Here is an 18727-nt window from a genome sequence, read left to right as displayed (position 1 = left end):
TTGCTGAGCGTGCATGCTCATTTACAGCAGCACTGCGCCTCCCATTCAGAGCGTTACACGCACATCCTCACACGAGAACGGCCCTGCAGGGGCCGATCCCTGCACAGGTACAGAGGCAGGTTTCCTGAGATAGAGAGGAGGGTTTTTCAATCACTTCCCCTATTAGATTTGATTATTCGTAATCTCAACGCTAACTCACACGCTGTAATGTAAAAAGTACCCACCAGCAGTGTGGTGACATCGTCCTTTTTCACGGCAGTTTTCACATGTATGCGTCTCATCGAGGCTGATGGCCCAATGTACATTTTCATCAACATCTGCCACTTTGAAATAAGCCAACTGGTCGAATGAGAGTCATTGTCGACACCAGCCAACTTGGCACGAGGGAGTAAATCATCCCAATTACACGCTGAAGACAGGATGTCTTTCCTAATTATGAAGACGGATAGGGAAAAGATTTCATATTTCTATGGGGAGGGGTAATATGTGTGTGACTGAAAGTCTGTCCTCCAATGCTATTTGCCATTTTAGTTTCCCTCTACTGGAAACCAACTGTAGAGATGTGAAGACGGAGCCAAAGCCTTTTACTTTACATTGTACTTTGTTTAGGGGTCAGCTACAGTATGCTGCATGCCTTAGGTTTGTTCTTGTTGTACTGGAGATGGCAAATAAAAAAATAAAAAAAAATATATATATATATATATATATATTTATATTCCTCAAATAAATATTGGACATCATTTATGATGTAGTTTTTGTGTGAGATTGTTTTATTCGTTGGTAACGACTTGCGTCCTGCGGCTGCCTTGTTGGCCAGGTCGTCATTGGTAATGGGAAATGGTTAAATAAAGGTACAATACAGATATAAAAAAAAAACACCACAATGTATCAACCATTGTCCCTTTTAGGTTAAAGAGTCACCAGTTTGCACGATAAATGTCCCAAACTACATGTAACATGCTCTTGAAAAACCCAACAATGAGGCCCTTACCTGAGCTCCATGATACTTGTGACATTGCCCGACGGGTAGATGCGGCGGATGTAGTTGAAATCTCCGACGTACAGGCTTCCATCGATGCCCCACGCCAGCGCCACCGGCGCCAGCAGCTTGTTGCCTTGGGCCTGGCCGTTGCAGCTGGGACACGAGATGCTTCTGCGCCGGCCGTTCCCCATGACGGTGGAGATCACAGGGGGCTGCAGGGAGATGAACTGGTTCTCCCCGCTGCCTTTGTACAGAATGCCTGGGTAACAAAACAGCAGTTATTTGCAGGTGTGAAAACATGATTGATGTTTGACACCGGTAGCAGGCACATGGCTCGTTGTTTATCCTCTAGTCGATCTGGAAGTCTCCAGAGAGGCATCTCTCTTACACGAAGGACAAGAAAATATACAGTCTGCTCAGAATACCAATATTTAACATCCAAAATAAATAATTTGACATTTTGGGAAATGAGCTTGCTTGATTTCTTGCCCAGAGCTAGAGATGATACAAAGTATGCCCACCTAATTAACGTTGTGTTTCGCTTCTTTAATCCGAACACAAACACCCACAAAAAAGACAACTTGTGGTTTTGGAGTTTTTCCTCTCGGTTTCCAGTTTTTACACTGAACTCGGTTAACCCCCCTCTGGTTCTAGCTCCATGCCCAACATCAGCAACCAGCAGAGCTCTTCTGCTTGAACTCCTGGCAAGACAGCCAATTAACACATTTTGCAAAACCCTGAACAATTGCTTTAAATGAGAAATAAACACCTTGCCAGTTTTAATTCATAACACTCCTCTATTAAAGTTGATAGATGTATCTTGTGAAATGTCAAATACACTGTGAAACCTATGGAATAACCCAAAAATCCAAAATATTGGGCTTATTTATGCAATGAGATATTTGTTTCCCTTTAGTTTTAAATGCACATGAACTGTGCAGTAGCTGACTAATTATTGCAATCTAAATGCCATTCCACAAATTTGGAATCATCACACAATTTAATGGAGCTTAATTATGTTCTCATCATCACTTTTACTCAACCGTAATCCAACATTTTGTTCATTAAAAACAAATGCAGGACGTCTATGGCAGCTTAAAAAAAAACTAAAGTTAACTAATTATGGTCTGTACCAGTTTTGTTTATGTTGTGAGTGAAGATTAGACAACAATGTGATTTAAAGGCAGCAGTGCATGGAGTGGTGGCAGCCAACCGACCATCAATCCAGCTGATGCGTCAGTCCCTTGCAGTACGACACAACTGCGTCAGTGGGTTCCTGAAAACTTTACACAAAGCTGAATTTTATGTAAAGAAGAAATCTTTCAAATCCTCGTTTTCCCCAAGCCATAGAGTAAACATAAATACGTTGAGGTGAACTCCCCACTAATAATGCATACATTTAGCTGAGGATTCACCAAATTCGGTGACTCACTACAGATTAATATTTCAACAAGAGGCAGATATAACTGGCTTTTTTAGGGGTGTGTGTGTTGGGGGGGTGGTGGGCCTGATATATTGGGACACTCTTCAAAGGGTGGAAAAAACACATCAAAGGGGAAGAAGTGCATGCTGGAAGCACTTAATTATTCACATCCAACAACTTGTTTGAATTCGCACCGCCTCTGTCCCAATTAGTGGATCTATGACGCCGCCGAACGGCCACATGACACCGCTCTCCCGCGGCGTTATCCCGCAAGCCATCGCGGCCCTCCATGTATGTGAAATGGAGCGTGCGACTGTGCCACTTGTCCCTTCGCTGATTAGTTCCTTTCATTGACTTAATTGATTGAAGGGCAAATTCAAATGAAGGCACGGTCGGGCGAGAGTCCCGACAGGACGATCTGACCGATCCGTCTTTTGTATCCGAGAGCGTTACACAGGAGCCTCTAACAAAGACAAATAGGTCCGGGGGAACGGCTTTATGCGTGACGCCATCAAACGCGCGACCTTGGGACTTTAATTGAACTGTGATGCATGCGTCTGCTCACTGAACGAAACACACGGCGTGATGAAACTGGAACTGAGCGGAAAGAGAGAGAGAGAGAGAGAGAGAGAGCGCTGACGCTGCACCCGGAAACACAGCCGCAAATACGACAAAATATGCATTGTAATCTTGACTGGAATTGTAATGTGTGTTTGTGTAATAGCTCCTTGAACATTCTCCGGAAAAGACAGACGTTGCCAATATCCGGGAAGCCTAATGCAGTGTGTAGGACATGGATCAGCTGCAACAGTCTAGCAGTCTGGCTGACGTTCACTGCTCAGGTCATTTTGGCAAGCCGCCGCGGTCTTCTCTATTTACACTTCCATCACAGCTTACTGTACACACACGTCTTAGCATCGGCGATTACACGGCGCGATGGAATGGATTAAATCCACTTTTCAATCATCAACTACCCCCCGCCATCACGCCACACTTAGTATGGAAACTATACTCTCTCATTTTTTTTTATCTTTTTTCGCACACATACACACTTTCTACTGCTCTCGACTTAGAGTGAGTGAGGAGATTAAGCTTCAGTTTTCTTCCCTCAAGGACACTTGGTCATGACACATTACCGCTGATGATTGTACCGAGGATCAAGCTTGTGACGTCCCAGCTGGAGTGCTGCACTGATGGGACTTTGGCTTCTGACTATCCGGTGCCCCGGGCTGAAGAGGGGGGACTCCTACAGTGTCCAGACTAAAATGGCTTTGCAGTCATGCAATGTGTTTATAAATACAATTTCACTTTTTTTTTTTTTTTTGCAGCAAGTTTGGCTGAAATCTAGAAAACTGTGGACAAAACTTTTCCCCATAAATAAAACAGTGCTACTGTTGTTATGTGAGACAAGCAGAACTACAATTTGGCAAAGCTCCGTTTTTTTTTTCTCTTCTTCTTCTGCACAAACTAGTGCTCCCTCGACAGATTTTGCAGAGGAGACTTCAAGTCAAAGTACACGTATGGCAGCTGAATGGATCAACCATTAGGAATGTGTCTGCTCATTGCGTAGTAGAAACGAATGTGTGGAGGCGGGTTTTGAGTTTTGGATAGAAGTCGCTGAAAGAGAAAAGTCTCTGCTTGGCTTGGCGCAGTGAGAAAAGGCTTTTCAGAAAGTCTGAGAGTCTGTTGTCTCGTTTGCTCCAAGATCACTCCAACGCCGCTCCGCCCGGTCAGGACACAGCGCGTGAACATAATGTAACGGCATGTCAACGCAGCTCCTTATGAAAAAGGTGCAGAGCATTATAATAGCATCAAACAGCTGTTTGCTAGCTGATGATAGACTGTTAGCACTCTCAGCCGCCATCAACCAAACCATCCGTCGCTATGTTGAGATCCGTGTGGAGGCAATCGTTAAATCATAGGCGTCGATCTATACTGACCGTAACATGGAAATGAATAAAAGTGATGGATGTGAGTGTAGCGTGTAAACATGACGGCCATTTTCTATCAGAGAATAAAACGGAAAAACAGAAAACTAGAGGAGTTATTACATATATATTTGATCAAGGACAGGAAATTGCTGTTGCTCTGATCTCTTCATGTACTCTGAGAACTCCTTTACGTAGAACCAATAACTTCTCATTACGCTGTCCCAAACTACAAGGCCACTCTTTCTGAATACGCTCAGTTCCTTCAATTGATTCCTTTCTTAGAATCATTACAGAAGGAAAGCATTCGTTTGATGAAAGGCTAATTTGAGTCATGTAGTGTGGGGGGAAGGGGGAGGGGGGGGAAATGCTTTAATGTCGACATTACGGCTTCCGGCGAGATTAATGGTACAAATGCAACGCTGAGCCTCCGTACCTGATGGAAAAAAAAAAGGAAAAGCAGAGGCGCCCTGAGCAATGTCACCTTGGTGACAGAGAGAGAGGGCAGAGATTGGTAAGGGGGGGGGGGGGGGGGTTGTCTTAATTGCACCCTGTCCTTCATTGTTCTCCTTTGCACTGTGTCATCGTCTTAGATACCACTCAGGCCCTCGCGGATCCGCCGTGATAGAGGCTAAAAGTGAGCAGGAAACCACCCAGTTCTTCAAATGCGAGAACGGCTGTGTCCAATAAGAATCAGCTATGTTCCCCTCGATGGAGACAAGCTGCAGCTACACCCACTTGTAACGAAGAGAGGAGGGGCATGGAGGACATGACTAAAGCACAGACACCAGCAATTTGCCTTATCTAGTTCGACAGGCTCTGGATCGGGCGCCCAGAGAGGGAGACGGCTTCCGCTCGGGTCTTTTTTTTGTGTGCCACAAACGATTGAGAGGGGGAAAAAAAAAGTGTTCAGATGTTTCAAAAGTAGAGCGAAAAATGAAGCAGGAGTCACAACAAAGAGGGATGGCAAATGTCTGGAGCTAAAAAGCGCTGTGCAGCTGCACAGGACCAGCGCTTGCTAACATGTCGGGTGAGGACATTAGTCAAGGTTTACAGCATGAAAGAATCAATACTGGAGCAGCAATGAAGGCAAACAGTGATATTTGGATTCATCTTCACCCCGGCCGAGGATATCGAACCGCATTCCTTGCCCAAAAACCCACATGGGCCATAAATCTCAAATGTCAGAAAGTGGCTGAATGCGAGACTGAGTGATTCAGTTTGGATTAGAAAATGCAAAGGGGATAAAAGACGCCGCCGACTCCAAGCCTCTGTAGTAAAAAAGTGTGAGGACAATGAGAGATAGGATTACAGACGGGGCAATGATACTTTTATGTGAACACGGTATGAACTAGCATTCCCAAAGTCGCTGACAAAATCATTTCACAGTCTTCAAGAGCTCACTGTCTTTGGGTTGAGCGAATGTGATCGCGGCACGCGACCCCTTAAGCAAATTGATGGAGCCCCTGTCAAGACACCGGCACATGAAACAGAGCAACACGCGTTTGCCTAACTATTTTTGAATCTTCCAAAATTAGTTCGACTCTGCGATTTATTTTTGGGGTGGTGCTGTGATAATTGTGAAAAAAAAAAGATAGAAAAGGAAGAAAAAAAGCCTTGGGGAGGCTGCAGCAGTTACCGCACAACAAGAAACTCGACACCATCTGGTTGTTGTTTTTATTTTATGTCACCATCGTTTCCACGTACAAGTAGAACCCTGTACATAATGATTTTTCCTGAACAGTGGCGTCCAATTTTCTGATAAATCCAGACACGCGGCGCGGCTCAGTCTAATAAAGGATGTAGCCCACATTTGCATATCACACATGCCGCATCTATCTGTTGATCGCGAGAGCATCTCAACAACAACTCCAGCGGCGATGCTGCCACAGTGAAGGCTTTGGAGATGGGTGTGCTATACTTTGAGACAGGTGAGATGAAACGCAACGCCCCGGTAACAGTCAAGCTGGAGGCATATTTCAATGTTCTTTTTGCACACTTCACAAACCTCATGTTTTGGATGGCTTGACAGATTGGGTTCGGCAATGGGCCCTCGTGTCTGGTCTTTTAATGTTCAACAAAGAAGCAGGACAAAGTGGCACCGGGGTTTGAACAAAGTAAAGGAAGGCTCAGTTTCAGAAACTGGTTCCCTGACATGTTTTTTCCACAAACGCATCCGACAAAAGACAGTTGGTGCAATCTCTGAGATGTGAGAAGACTGTTATACATGCTGAGTGCATGGATGATATTACTTTGCAAACCCACAGAGTATTGGAGGATGAATAGCGCTGCACCTGCCAATTGTGGGTGTGCATATATGATGCTATAAAAGACTCTATTCGAGATGTAGGCAGTTGTAGTTACACAATCGGTCCGCCTTAAAGAACACGCCTCCTCTCGTTGCCAAAATATCTGGAAACGGAAATAACTTCTAAAGGTTTACTTGAAGCTCGGTGAACCGGGCCAGAGAGACAGCGGCTGAAGCTAGATCTATGCTGTTGTGTCAGGCGGTCTGCAGAGGATATGGAAGGATGCTCTGAGGCTCCGCCAGAGCTCACGTGAAACCCCTCGCATGTGTAACTGCACATCGGGGCCGGGGAGACGCCGCACGGCGACAACAAGCATTGTGATTGGTCAGCTCGGCCTGCTCGCATTCAGTCGGATGCATTTTTGATGTCACGGGAGATTATGAGAATGCAATTCAAATTCAATAGCAGCTCCATGAATAAATGTAAGAAAGCAGGAGTCTATTTTCATGCACTATTGGCGGCACAAACACTTTATTAATGTGCTATTTAACAAGTGAACCTCATTAACCTCTTTACCCTCGACGGACCCACTGCTGGTGCTTTAAAAAAACTGCACTATTCTTTCACCCGGTGGGGTGATAAATACATAACATCTCATAATCATTGTATATTGTGTCATTGTACATCAAGTCTCTGTAGAACTTTTCCTACCAGGCATTGCGCTTGTAAAACATATTTTAAAGTGATCTATCTATATAAAGCACATCATCCAAACGCATGAGTGACATAATAATTACTGGCAACTTCATGGTGATGTACACTTAAGTGATGATAGCTGCTGATGGCAGACCTGATAGAAGGCTCACTTAAAGCTACATTTGGAAATCTTTGCTGCTTTTTTCTTTTTTTTTTATCAGCGATCAAAAAAGGGAGATGCTCCTCGTGGTTAGGTGAGCAGCACCTCTGGACGAGAGACTCTGAGGAAAAGAAGCTTGTGTCGATGCTCACTAGGACGTTGTGTAGAGACGGTAATAAATACTGGCGTTATTGCATATTAGTAGGGACGTTGATAAATCTGCACTTTCTTGCTCTTTCAAAAAAAAAAAAAAAAAAATTGCATTTGAATGTTTATCTTCCTCAGTGATTCGGTTCATCTTTTATACAGCAGAATGACCTCTAAAAACCAATCACATAATGATGGCTGAGCATAATGGAAGACGTTAACAAGACGCCATGCAAACACGCCACACCGCACTCGTCAATGCCAACTCTCCTACGCACCACAAACGCACCTCGCCGCATCTGTAATGCGACTGTCTGCAAACTGAAAACGGAGGAACGACGGATTGAGAACAACTGGTTCATATCTATTCATAACATTAGCTGTATCATTTGCACCGCTTTACGGTTTCTCTCCTCGAATAATGGAAATAAAGTTGAACGGGAGGGAAAAAATCAATCATAACCATGCCATGCTGGCTCCTCCGCAGTGATGCTATCTCTGTAAGAAACAACAAATGAAGTCCCTGACTCTGTGGCTCACACACACACACACACAGAGAGGCTGGTTCCAGGAAACACATTACTAAAGGTGTAATTACCAGTTTCTCAACTGCATTTGTTGCTCACACAAACTCCGACTTATGGCGCCAGTAAAAAAGAAAAAAATCCTATATCTGCCATTTGGAAATGAGATATTTAAGCATGTTTTATATATGCAGTAGAGTAAACTACATTTAAAGAGCAAAGACTCACACTAAACGCCCACTAAAACCTGCATATGAACAAACACCTAGATCACAAACTCCTGACAATGTGAGACTACAGGACCCTGAATGTAATCTTACATATTTTGGAGATGAAAAGGACACAAATGGTGTTGGACAACTGGAACAAAGATAGCGAGCTGGAGGGGATTTAATGTCATAACACAGCTAAATACCCTGAGGCCCTCTCCTCATTCTTACAGTCACATTACTGCCTCCACATTTGTAACACAGCACTGAATTGACCAGATTACAGTACTCTATCACGGTCATGCACGTATGTTTATGTATACACGATAGTTTCATTCTGCATGTTTGACTCCATCGCCTCTCTGCACCAGGACAACGAAGACAAACTCCTGTCCGTTTAATGCACTCGGCGATTAAAGCCATTCTGATTGATGAAAGAGCGAGACATTAATTTCGCTGATTGAATTAATGAGGGAATTAAACATGACGCCTGCTCATCAATAGCGCGGGCCTCCGCGTGCGGCAAAAGGCCCGCCGTCTTCCCAAAATAGCTGAGTCGTGTGGAACCGCGGCGCGGCGCGCGCCCCGGTGACTTAGTCGTTGATTTATTCTGTCATTACTGTGAATGATCGGCCCTTCAAAACTCTCCTCTATTATCTGCCGATGGGATGACGAACCATATTTCATTTTGATTCAAGCATTCATTGCGGTGATTCAGGGTTAAGACCACCTGCCTGTAACCCTAAGAGGCCCCCTATCTCTGCTCCCCCCCCCCGGGCCCCAGCAATGCACACACAAGCACACTGGCTCTAGATATATGAGCGTGTCCTTACCGTTCTGAATGTCCAGGATGTGGTGCTTGTCTAACATCCACCCTCCCATGTTGGAGGCATCCAGTTCATAGCCTTGTAACACCGCCGTCCTCTTCTCCCAGAGCACCACATCCAGGCAGGACTCGTATTCATATCCCACCGACACTGAAAGTAATGACGGCAGATGCCTGTGGTGAGCAAGGTTGCAACCTCCTTACCTGACACTTAAGGCAGCAATGAGCCTTGCAGCCAATAAGACATTCAGCACACGTTGCGATCGTCTTCCGTATTTGCGGGTTGTGCTTTCTCTTTGACTGTGTCATTCTCTCCAACTGGGCTGATTTTAGAAGACCTGTGGGGTTTCTGTGTCTCAACCTGCACTGTTTGGATTTCATGCTCTCTCCTCTCATTTTGGGTTTTATCTTGTGTAAATGCAAATAAACAACGGCACATGAAGTGGCGTGAATTATTTGAGCGACAAAAGAGGGAGCGCGTTATGGGAACTGTCATAAACACAGCGCTATGGTCGAATGCACTCTGTTGATTGTCAGGGCCGTGAGTTTATTTTTTCCCCCCTGTAATATGTAAGCTTGAGTGCTCAAACATTCATCCTTCTTAACGAAATCCCCCAGACCTTTTCAGATTTCTAAAACGGTTTTCTGCAAAACATTTCGATGCAAGTGCGGCTGCATGTAGTTCTGCAAAATCCCTAAACTGCGAACACGTAAGTACATTTATTTAATTACTAGTCAGAATATTTCATAACACTTAATATAAGACACAACCACTGAACAAGTAACATTTCAGTGAAATATAGGGACTTGTTTTTAGTCTTTAATTTCCATTTTTCTTTTATATCTTGCATAAAATCTTACAATCATTCCATTTGCAGATTTCTTTAATTCATTTCTATTTTTAAAGAGGCCTTTCCCCCCAGTGTGATGTATTATATTACTCAAGCTGACACTTAAATTATTATATTATTTAATACATAAATAAGATATTCCATCATCTATGATCCAAGCACACGATTCTGTTATTATTTGTGATGCTGGATTTATTTCCTCAGGCTACTGCCTCATAGGCAATATTTTAGTCGGTGCACTGCTTCTGAAATATCATACATGCAAAACAAAAAAGTCAGCAGAAGAGCAGTGGCCTTCAAAAGTGCAGCACCGGGGGAGGATTTCTGGATTCAACACCACCTGCTCAATCTTCACTGCACATGGTAACATCAGCGGTCCCCAGTTTAATAATCCTCAATTTACAAAAAACTAACCGAAAGAAAACAAAAATCAATCTTCAAAAGTTCACCCAAGGTTCACTGCCTGGAGGTAGCTTGAGTAACCGAGTGAACCCACGCTTACACAACATCTCCGGCCCGGCAGCTTCGCAGCGGGTACTCACCCACAGCCTCCGCCAGGCCAAAGACCTTCTGATTGTAGGCGTCTGTTTTATCCCAGATGAAGGTGTACGAGAGGTCGGGGAAGGCCGGGAAAGATTTCTGGAACTGACGGCCCATGACGGCCACCATCAGGTGGACCTTCATCAGGCCGAAGGGGAGGCGGTCGTGGGTCAGCAGCACCTTCAGGATGGGCTTGTAGCCAGCTGCCCTGGAGCTCAGGTAGACCAGGTTGAGGTCACTGCCGGGTATGGCCACTTGCTCATGGAGGACCTGTGATTTTAATTAGCAGTCAGACTGGTGCCAAATGCACAGTGTGGAGTACGGACTTAAGTAACAGGAGCAACAGGAGTTAGCTGATATTTAATGTGGAGGATAACTCTTAGTATACAACGCAAAATGCAATATGTATGTGATATGATATTAGAATATAGTGCACTTCCTACGGAGGTTTAGCTGTAATCACTCAGGTATTTCATTCAGGACACATTCTAGTCGCGTAAGTGACATTTTGTTTCACAGATATACAAGCTTATTATTTTTTTTTACATATTTAATGTCGCACAGTCGATAGATTAAAAACAAGTTCTTACTTATATACTAAACTCCAGAGGACATACGGCTGTGTGCAAATTGAAAAACTCCACAGGCAATACAAAAAAAGTACTTTTAGTTGAACGTGACAACTTTCATAATTGACGAGTCTTACTGTCTTTTCGCTGTTGAGTCCCAGTTACTTTAAACAGGTTTCATCTCAGATTGCCACTGAAGCGTGGCCAAATGTATTCTCCCTCAAACGTAAAACAGATCTTTTTTGTTCTTATCAGTTTCGGAGCTGCTGAGCCACATTTTGCATTCAGGGATTTTCAACTCTGATTTGAGCCAAATGGATATAAACCAAATCCTGAGGCATGTAACCTCGTGCGATGTGCCCTCGGAATTTATCAGCATTACTGTGAGACAATTTATGGCTTAGTATTTGGGGAGACGCCTCAGTTCAATCAAAGCTCAAAGGCAAACTGAAAGGCAAATCTGACTGTGTTTAAAAAAAAAAAAAAAAAAAAAGCGAGAGAAGCCATGGTTAAGGAGATAACAGTATTATTGTTACTCTGTGTTTGTGTATTTTCAACACTGCTGCTTGTTGTGTTGGGCTCAAACATGGGTCGACGTATTAAAGTCGTTCAAAACCATCAGATACGAGCGCAACAGTGGAATTGGGCATAAAAAGCCCCGCGGTTGGGATCTCACCTGGGTCTCGGGGATAACGGGACTGTCCTCCGGGGACGTCTTGTACAGAGTGGAGAGGGGCGTGGCCAGGACGAGGGGGCTGGGCCGGGCCAGGCCAGTAAGGTAGCAGCTGGGGATGTCGTTCTCCTCCCGCTTCATCACCACCGTGTCCATCACGTGGAAGACGTTCCAGGGCAGCCACACCGTGCGGTGCAGCGTGGGGAACGGGGTGCGCTCGTAACTCAGCGTCAAGGAAGCGCCGCCGTTGGCCAAGAGGTCAAACCTTTAACACAGCACCACGGAATTAAAAAAGGCGTCTCCATTACGATGCTGCGCCTACCTAATGGACTTGAAATGAGCTGCCACGAGACCAAAAAGAATGGTTGAACCAGGGCGTGAGTTCTGAGTCTTTTTAATTTCTCGCTCCAACTTCTTTTTATCAACGTTATTACTGAAAGCAGTGACGGCCATAACTATAGAAACAAGCCTCCGGTTGTAATAAACCGGAATTTCATGTAATCATGTGCACAGTAAATATTTATTCCAGGACTGAGACTGAAAAGGCTTTTTTTTCAATGCAATAGAAGACTTTTCCACAACTAAGTTTATCCCCTTATTATCATTCACTGACTCTAATTTATGACTTTTGTTTAACCGGGCATGGTATGAAAAGACACTTTATGGTTGAATTTGGTTTGGAGTCTTGGGAGTCCTCGTTGGTGAACTGGTTTTAATTAGCACGGCATTACTCAGGGATAAGTTACTGGTTTGGAAATGAAGGGCGAGCCTTTGAAGTGCTGCTCTATATATTCTGCAAGCTCCACTACCCAGGGGGTAAAGCATCTGTCTGGTGACATTGCATGCATTCACATGCACAAAGACACACACACACACTCTCTCAGATTTCGACGCTTATGCACGTCTCTCATGCACACACTCCCAATTACACACACACACACACACACACACACACACACAGAGACACACAGAGACACACACACGTACACGCACACACGCGCCAACAGCCAAGCTGTGCAGCTGACCTAAAACAGCTTCCTTCTCAAGCTCTCTCCACTTTGGGCAGTGGGGAGCTCACAGCTGCAAGAGGCCAGGCTTTGATGCTGGCCCTCATCCACCCCCCCCCCCACCACCCTCCCCCCACCACCCCTTCTTAACTCCACTGAGCGGATCTGTTGGCTAACCAAGTGTGATTATCCCCGACCATTTATCACGCTCCTTGTCAGAAGAGTTACAGGGCGGAATATCTGAAGAAATCAGCTAATCCTCAGCTATCTGGGGACCCAAGGATTGTGCTTCATAACAACAGCTGGGCAATCCGGTGCCACTTATGAGTCTTTTATTCTGTACTGGCAACACATACACACGACCTCGAGCAGCTGAATGTGAACGAAAGGCCCTGGTGTACCGTCTGTGACGGAAAATCTGAAAAATAAAGCTCCAACCTGAGGCGAACCCGTCCTGTAAAATAGGACATGCTTTTGTCTTGTATGTGTTTGCGCTCCCGTTATTAAGGAACCCGTCTGCGGTAACAGCAGGAGAAGGTCAGACAGTAATCCCATGTTTTACTACACTGCAGGCAGATTGATTCTACCCTCGCTGATTCAATGCATTTTAAACAGACCGGTTCAAAATGGCCACCACCACTGTGACATTTGCATGAGGAATTGTTCGAGGGCACAATGTGCTGCGGTTTCAATTTGTTTTGAGCACTTTTTGGATCACCGCCAGGACGACTCTCCCACTGTTGGACAGATTTTTTTCCCCGCCTGCACTTTTCCACACTGGTCCAGGGGACAGCAGTCCGAGCCACACATTAAATTGCTCGCAAGGGCAACGGTTGAACCCGCGGGCTGAGGGTACTTGTGTTTGTTTGCGCATGCAAATCAGTGTTGATGGATGCGGATGGGCCGCTGCGTGTCGACACATGCCGCGCCCACTGATGCCCGTCTGCACGGAGCGTCTCCCTTACATGCCGTCCTGCCGCGTGACGGTGTAGCCGTACTCCGGGTAGTGCAGGAACGACACGTTGACTCCAATCAGCGGCGTCCCGTCTCCTGTGAGGACCTGACCCCGGATGACTGACGCCAGGCTGTGTGGGCAAACAAACACAGGGAGGATGAGTGAGCAAACAAATGGCAGCCGGCGACAACACGCGGCCACATCAGCAATGCCGCAACACAACTGTCACACCCGTGCGCCGGCAGCAGCGGCGGGGAGGTATGATTTACCGACCGCTAGGAATACACACACTTCATTGGTTGTTATTCATGGAAATGCCAACTCACAGAGCACCTCTCTGTCTCTGTTTACGGCTTTAAAAGGCCCATAATTCAGTGGGATGAGGTTTTTTCGGACATGGAGGGCTGTCGAGATTTTTGCCGCACCTCGCACGTGGATTGCAGCATTAATATTCCAAGAGAAGACAGAAAAATGGATGGCATTTATTTTCTGTGTTCCTCACACTTAAAGCCTTGTCTTTATTTCAAGTATTATTCGTTTGAGAAAGAGGCATCAGCGTTGCACATTATTTAGCCAACAAGGTTCAGCTGTTAGTACGTAGAGCCAACTAAATGAACCAGCAAAAGGCATAACAAATGAGATTCATGAGCGAAATATTCACAGTATTATCACTCTGACCTCGCTGAATTAAGAATTTCCCCAAAGTCTCTATTTTCAAGAGGGTGTGATCCAAAACGTGATTATTCTCGCAAGTACTTTTGCTTCCAATAGAGAGCCTCTTGTCAGTGTCACAGCCGAGTGTTGTGCTCACTTGTGTGATGCATGTCTGTGGTAATACTTATGATGAAAGATATCATATCGACAAGAATTGTGTCAGAACCGGCTCTTCAACTCGGTTACAGATATCCTCTTCATGTGAGAAGTTGCAAAGCTCGGCGGCTGATGTGTCAAGAGGCACTTTGCAGGAATTCATAAAAACAAAATGCAACGCTGAAGGCAAACTGTCAACAAAAAAAGAAGGAAAAAAAAAAAAAGAAACAAAAAGCAGGGTTAAAAAATAAATCAACAAGGAAATGCGACGATCCGAAAGAATTGCCACAACTCTTTAGAAAGGTGAAGTAATGAATACATGTGGTCGTGACAAGAAAATGCTTTTTGTATACAACAAATGTAAAAATGTGCAGTCGAGAGCAGTCAAACTGTTATGCTTTCAGACACATCCAAAGTCGACGAGAGGAAATACATGCTCCCCTTTTAGAGGCTTTTCGAACAATAATCCCTTTTTCTCTTAGTATTTGGACGCAAATTCACCCTCAGTGGCCGCGAGGGTTAAATGCTTCACTTAAGGGCACCTCGGTGGTAGTTTGTCTCGCATTGGGGAGCATTACTCATTCACTTTGCTCATCCAGATTTACCCTGCTGGCAAATGGATTTGCTTCTGGTCCAAAGGCTCTCCACCTCCAGCATCCCCTTCCCTTTGCTTTCCCCCCAAAATAGTGTTTTATTTTGGAGTGGGGAGGAGAGGGGGGGGGGCATTTTTGCTTCATGAATCACAGCAACGGAAGCTTCATACATGATTAATAAAGCCTCAGATGTCCTCTGCGATTATTCAACATGACTGCAGGACCTTCAGGTGAAACCTTCCCGGCGCTGCTTCTGGTTCGTATATCTTTAAGTGTGAAGTCGTTTGTTCAGCCACTCGTTTGTTTGATGGTAAAAAGAGGCGACAATGCGATATTTCTCCATCAACATTTAATCATTCCCTACTTCTCAACCATAGAGACGAATTTTAAAAGTGTTCTCTCTGCATTTGTCACTGGTGGGCAAAAGATGTCTCATTTTGCCACTTTGTCTGCGGGTCATTACGTATATGAGACTGGGATGATCAACAGCTTTAGCCTCTGTTATTTCCCTCCTCCTCCACGCCCGGCACAACCGTCTCCCATCCTTTATTTACCGGCTCAGGGAACAAGGCCACTTAAGAGCCCCGGCGAAGGTTCACTCTTTCTTTCCTGTGTCTCTATTAATCTTTTGAGAGCATGCGAGAGAAGCCAAGCCGCCAAACAAACGCTAAGTCACACCACCTGCTGAAACACCAGAAATGAATCACGTAATTCATGCATTCTTATCTGTCATTGCCTCACGCCGGCTGGAAAGCAGCAGCGTCTGAGAACCCAACGGGAGGCTCGCGTGTGGGACATGCGATACGGCTCCGGGACGAGTGGCGTAAAACAAAAAAGAAAAACACTCAACCGCAACACATGCTTTATTCTTTGTGCTATACGAGGGACCAGTTTACTGCACAGTTCAGAAACCTGACCGCACGCCAACATCTGCACTCTCTCGTTCACGATGGCTTCTCAAAGGAGAGGAGTGACCTCTAACTGTTTCCCATTTCGGTGCCATTAGACATCAGATCCACTACGGAGAGACATAACAGTCACCGCTGCGTTGGGAAGTCTTGATGCCGTTCTGGCTTTGTTCCAGCGCTTCACAGACTTTTTTATAATGTATACTCTGCAAAGGCTGTCAATAAATTATTCACCCTCTAACCTCAAACGGATCTTTCAAAAAATATGGGTCTCCAAACAGGCTTTGCCACTCGTACATTCTACTTCATTATCTGACTCTTTTTTAAAAAAAATGTAGAATTTGGTGTTTGTGCTCGTAGGGGAAAGAAAAAAAAAGGTAATTAATTTTGTCAAAAGTAGGCATGTTTGCAGAACCTACAAAATGCAGGATGCACTTTTGACTACAAAACTAACTTCTACAAGGAGATAAAAAGGCAAATGAGTATTTTGAGCAAGAGAGCTAATGCCACTGCCAGACATGAAATCGACAGTAAGCTGAAGACAATGAGCATGAGGATTACTGAGAACCCGGCTGAGAAGGGGGGCTGCGGGTGGGGGGGATAGCCTCATTCTATATTTTCACTAAAGCATGCTATTTACATAAGGATTACTTTAAACTATTGGAGAAAATATTCCCAAAGCCTTCTGCACACAGTTGGCAATCATTTTTCCTCCCCATCAGTCACAAAACAAACGCCACTCGTTGTGCTGAACAAATGTGGGAGTTTTTTTTGAAGGTTTTGGTGAGAAATTCAACTCTTGTCTCTTGAGTTTGCACATTGATGGAGCCCAGAAGTCTATTCATTGGGTAAGGTATATTCTCCCTTCATATCAAACATTTTTTAATCAATTCTTTTTACCTAGGAAACCCATCTTTAAAATTTTAATTCTTGGAAAAAGCTGAGGGAAAGGGGGACGCTGCAAAGGTGTCACCATGAATAAAAAGTCAGTTCCCACGCGAGAAGGTCACAGGTTTTATTAATGTCCACCAATGTCAAAATGTCTTTGAGAGACATAAAAAGCTCTTCTGCTCTGTGAATAGATACTACGTAGTGTAATTAGGCATGGCCATGTTTATATATATATATATATATATATATATATATATATATATATATATATATATATATATATATATATATATATATATATATATATATATATATACACACATAGTTGCAATAAAAAGTCCTTAACATAATTATATATAGATATACAAAACAAATAGTGTAGAAAATAAGTTATTTTAATATAAGAGAAAAGAAAACAATACAAAAAAACATATTATGTATTACAAGGATGTGACATCTTTAAACGGCCCCAGGAAAGGGAAGGTGGCAAACAGAAGAGTTTGGAGTCTGGATGTAAAAGAACAAAGGGCTGGAGCGGACCTCAAGCGTACTGAGCGTTTAGACACAGCCGGTGAAAGCTGCTGCTTCTGGTTCGGCGCTGACCACGGGGATGGCGAGCGATGCCGTCCCCGATGATCTGAGAGCTCCGGGACGCTCGTAACAGAGCGGCACATCAGGTATTTGGCCCCAAAAAACAGTCAGTACTTTGTCAGACAATAATAGTCATATTTTAGATCAATTGTTGGATTCATAGGCCTGTGCAGAGCTCTGAGAACTGGGCCGACGTGTTTCACCTTCTTGCTTTTAGTGAGCACTCGGGTAGCAGCGTTCAGAAAAAGCTGCAGTCGCCTGATTGATTTTTCTTCTTCTTTTTGTTACAGAAAACTGTAAAGACACTGTTACAATGATCAAATCCAATAAAACAAGATTTTTTAAGTTGTGCTGAGACATGAGCTCTATTTTTAAGGTGGCAGCAGTTTCTGGCATCCAAAAATGTACCTATGACTCAGCATAGCTAGCTAACTTAGCTTAATTTAGCTAACACTTGCTAACACATGAGGTTCGCACAAGTTATTTTCTGCACAACGCTCCGTCAACTTACTTCATAAGTTGCAGATATATTGAAATATTACGGTTGTGTTGTTTACCTTGTGTTGTTGGAGGAAGTCACGTGTCATGGACGTGATACGATGTATTAAATATGCGCTCAGCAGGCTCCTTAATTTATGACAGAATATGCCAAAAGCAAAGGACTGTGCAATGTAATAGAGTGGCATGTAAACATTGATTGATTGATGATTGATATGTGTTTTTCCACTTTAACATACGCGATAGCATAGCATGGAGATGGATCCCAGTGCCCGAGCCCGCAGCTCAGTGATAAGATGCTACTGAGAGAAACAGCTTTTTCCTGCGATTTCCCAAAGTTTCTGGAGGGTTGATACAGGCCATTGCCGTTTTCAGTGTGTTGAGGGAATGGCCTGAGAGGAAAGAGGTACGGCCCGACTCCAGGAGGTCAGACGCCACGCAATTAAGACATTCTGCACAAAGCTTGTGGGAGAAATAGCAAGACAGAAGGAGAAATAACTTAAACGTAACGCTATCTCCTCCAGGGTGTCATGGCTGATGGGATTAAATTGTTTCATGGAGATAGAATTAATTTCAAGAGGAAGCACGGAGACATAGACCTTTTGCCCGATACAGAGGCACTGACAGCTTGTCGGATTTCTTCCGGAAGGAAGGAAAGTTGTTGAATGATTTGCTGGAGTTGTTAAGGGCCTACTGA

The 18727-nt window shown here is 44.3% G+C and overlaps 1 protein-coding gene across 4 annotated transcripts in view; it reads right to left on the bottom strand.

The window, feature by feature from the left end:
- The window catches only part of si:dkey-237h12.3 (teneurin-3), a 127353-nt gene that overhangs the window by 22161 nt on the left and 86465 nt on the right, over window positions 1-18727 (bottom strand). For all 4 annotated transcript variants that reach the window (XM_068593425.1, XM_068593432.1, XM_068593440.1 and 1 more), the window contains 5 exons: window positions 13750-13869; window positions 11781-12042; window positions 10538-10805; window positions 9152-9295; window positions 992-1241 (listed from right to left, as the gene is read on the bottom strand). In XM_068593425.1, coding sequence (XP_068449526.1) covers window positions 992-1241; window positions 9152-9295; window positions 10538-10805; window positions 11781-12042; window positions 13750-13869 — 1044 coding nt within the window. The remainder of the gene's footprint in view (window positions 1-991; window positions 1242-9151; window positions 9296-10537; window positions 10806-11780; window positions 12043-13749; window positions 13870-18727) is intronic.

Source organism: Clinocottus analis, unplaced genomic scaffold (genome assembly GCF_023055335.1).
Source record: "Clinocottus analis isolate CAN_PGR_092001 unplaced genomic scaffold, fCliAna1.0.p SCAF_10, whole genome shotgun sequence".
Classification (NCBI taxonomy): domain Eukaryota; kingdom Metazoa; phylum Chordata; class Actinopteri; order Perciformes; family Cottidae; genus Clinocottus; species Clinocottus analis.
The sequence above is the reverse complement of the archived record's forward strand: the minus strand, read 5'-3'. Positions and strand labels throughout refer to the sequence as shown.